Source organism: Triticum dicoccoides, chromosome 1B, assembly GCF_002162155.2.
Source record: "Triticum dicoccoides isolate Atlit2015 ecotype Zavitan chromosome 1B, WEW_v2.0, whole genome shotgun sequence".
In the NCBI taxonomy this organism is placed as follows: Eukaryota; Viridiplantae; Streptophyta; class Magnoliopsida; order Poales; family Poaceae; genus Triticum; species Triticum dicoccoides.
The window spans coordinates 336,450,399-336,453,591 of NC_041381.1; the positions used below are offsets into that span (position 1 = coordinate 336,450,399).

At 38.2% G+C, this 3,193-nt stretch overlaps 1 protein-coding gene across 1 annotated transcript in view; it reads right to left on the bottom strand.

Annotated features, from left to right (window-relative positions):
• Positions 1 to 547: 547 nt before the first annotated feature.
• The window catches only part of LOC119304912, a 12,047-nt gene continuing 9,401 nt past the window's right edge, over positions 548 to 3,193 (bottom strand). The window contains exon 2 of the mRNA XM_037581620.1: positions 548 to 987. Within this exon, the coding sequence (XP_037437517.1) occupies positions 580 to 987 (408 nt within the window). The 3' untranslated portion in view covers positions 548 to 579. The remainder of the gene's footprint in view (positions 988 to 3,193) is intronic.

The following is a 3,193-nucleotide window of genomic DNA, read 5'->3' on the forward strand; positions in this document are numbered from 1 at the left end:
TTGCTTATTAGTAGTTGCAGCAGAGCTTGATTTAACCAAGTATGTACTATGGAACTAATTTCATTTGCTTGCTATACCTGCAGTTCTGTACTATTTAAGAACTTCACCCCTGCGTCATGTCAATTTTCAGCTTGCAAAATTAAATCACCTCTCAATACATCTTCATTTGACAAACACTCATGTTTATGAAATTTTCTTTATTATTCATGTGTATACAAACCGATGTTCAATGTTCTATGACAATATGACTGACCTTCAAAATACAAGCAAAGCTGCTGATATGCTTAGTGCGTACTTAACTGCATGCCAATTTCTTGTGAACAACCCAAAAGAGGCCAATGCACTATTTGTAAGCTTAAGAAACAACTTTTTGATGATTATGTTGAGCACTTGGAAGCCTACTAGATGTCCGGCAGCAAAATCTCAATATATTTTCCACAAGCAATGTTATCCAAAAATGGGAATTAACATCAAGATTTTAGTGATAAAATATTTTCCAGAAAGTAGGCAATTAATGTCAAAGATTTCACCCCGGCATAAATTTTCACAAAATCAGTGTGTTACAAATATCCTGTGAGTTCAGACAGTGATTTTGTATAGGCCCTTCACAGAGCTGGACCCAACCTTACCAAAGCCATCGTCACCGAACAGTTTCCCTGCACTGTTCTGGAAATTCAGATGAACACTGTTCTCACATTGTGTACCTCCGTTAGGCAGCTCTGTGCATATCGCAGTATCACCTGACCCAATCATCATTACCACATGAGAAGCAGGGATGGAAAATGACGGGCTTACATAAGCCTTCGTGGCGTCGTAATGGTAAATCTCTCCAGGCTTCAAGGTGAAGTAGTTTCGGGAAATTCTGAAATATATCAAGAAAACTGTTCCAGCTCTTACATCACGAACTGCGACTTTCAGGCCTTCGCCTTCGTTTTCGTTGATATCAATTCTTGAATAGGACTTAAGCTTGAAACGTATCGGGTCTTTCTGCAAGGGAGATTCAACAAAACAGAAACAGAGTACAAGTGTTAACACAAGAACAATTAGACTTCCAAGAGATTATTATTATAGCTCATGCACATGAAACTCTAATGCACCTATTCACCTCACAGCACTCAACCTCTTAGTAGCAGACACTCTATAGATAACCATGTACACCCTCAAAACAATCCACGTCCATTCAATTCCAGAACCTAGGGTTGCATTTGTGCTCTGCCTCTGAACATCAACAATGCTGCCCACTGCCCAGTACCATTTCCCTGCCGTGCTCTTGACTGTCGTTCCAGGAGGGCAGTAGGCAACAAAACCTTGTAATCTACAAACTGTACTATTTTGGGCTCTCGCCTACTTTTTGAGCATGATTCTTCACAAGTAGGCTAGATATTATGGACTAGTTGTTTTTAGAAAAATAGAAGAAACCACGTAACAAAGCTATTCTTTCCAGAATAACTAACTAGATCGTCCAAAGTCTATTTATTGGACAGAGCTATTCTTTCTATGTGAGAAAAAGAAAAATAAGCTTATTGTTGTTGTGATCATCCTGATTACATGGGAAATTTGGCAGGAAAGAAATAGCTGCACATTCTTGGGAAAAGTGGCCTCAGTTGGTTATGTCACGAGAAAAATTAGGCAAAATTTGGACCTCTGGCAATTGGCCGGGGCAAAGTGTACTGAGCCCCCTTTTGGGGAAACTAGGGGGAGAGATTAGTCTACCCTAGGGCCCATGGGCAGCCCCTATTTTTATTTTTTGTCTTTCATTCATATGATCAGTTGATCAAACCTTGTTTCCCGCTCTCTCCTGCTAAAACAATGAATGCCAGCAGCATGCTGGATCTTTCCAAAAGGAAAAAATGGATATTCAGGGGGAGAAGACTTTTAACCCTACCAGCATATAACTACAAAGCTTCTTTATTTAAGTAGTACCACCTGACAAGAGCTGCACTAACAATAGGATTTTCAAAAGACTTAACCCTACCAGCATACAACCTACTACTTGTCAAAAAAGAAAACACAACTGCACTACAATAAACAGAAAGATTTTCAAAGGAATAGATCCAACATTCGAGGACTAGAAAGGAACTTCAAATCTGACTTCCTGAATGTTATCTATACGGTAAAAAAGAAATATCTTTCATAATAGCTAGATAGTCTGCCTTGATCCTTTTTCATTTTCTTTCCCATGTCTTATAATCATAATTCTTACACTAGTATATCTGCAGTACAAACCTGTCTTGAAATTTCACTTCAACCAAAAACTGCACGGCCAACTAATAATTCACTTATCATTATTTCTTTTCTTAAAGTAAATAGAATCCTGAACCGGTCAACATATTCGTTTGAAGCTTTGTTTTTTTGCTTGAAGCTTACTAATCATGTGACCTCATTAAGATGCTGAGAACTCAAGCGGCCTTAGCAGATCCTAGACGATCGCACAGATGTACTCCCACTACAATACTGACACAAGACTACAAATGACATACATGGTCATGATGCTAATAGAACATATGTATTATGGGCAGAGGCGACAGAGCTTCACAACTAAAAGAAGCTCTACACCCTCAAGTCATGTACCCCTGATTATCTAAAAAAAATAGGAATCACAAAACAAATACAAAAGCAATATATACGGTGTTAGTTCCTGCTAATGGTACATGGTTATCGTTGCCATAGCAATTCTCATGGAACATATTTACTATTGGACGACAAATTGACTAAGAAATATAATTAGCAATAGCAGATATCCTACTAGGACTTCATAGTCCAAACGTAACTAGGGCAATCTTGAAGTCTGAAACACCACAATCAATTTCCTATGCAACAATAAGCGGATGCAATATTTTAATAAGAAGTTGTAGTCAGGAAATGACATATTTGCTTATTGTGCTATAAGCCTATACTGTCATTGTTTGAATCACGGAAGATGTTGCATAAACTGGGCTTGGAAATTGACAAACGCATAAGAGGTGCCAAAAACAAAGACAGAAGCCAAGACATCTGTGATAGCATTTGGCTATGACATTACCCAACATTACGTCTGATCGCTATTTTGGGGGTTACCATATCTCTAAATGTAAAATTTATGTAATCGATAGTGCCATGTAACTCGAAGTTCCAGTTTAGTACGATTTTCTTTTAAGAATATAACTTCAGAAGCAACACTCAAACTCTCGCCCTTTTTAACTTGGGCCTTGCT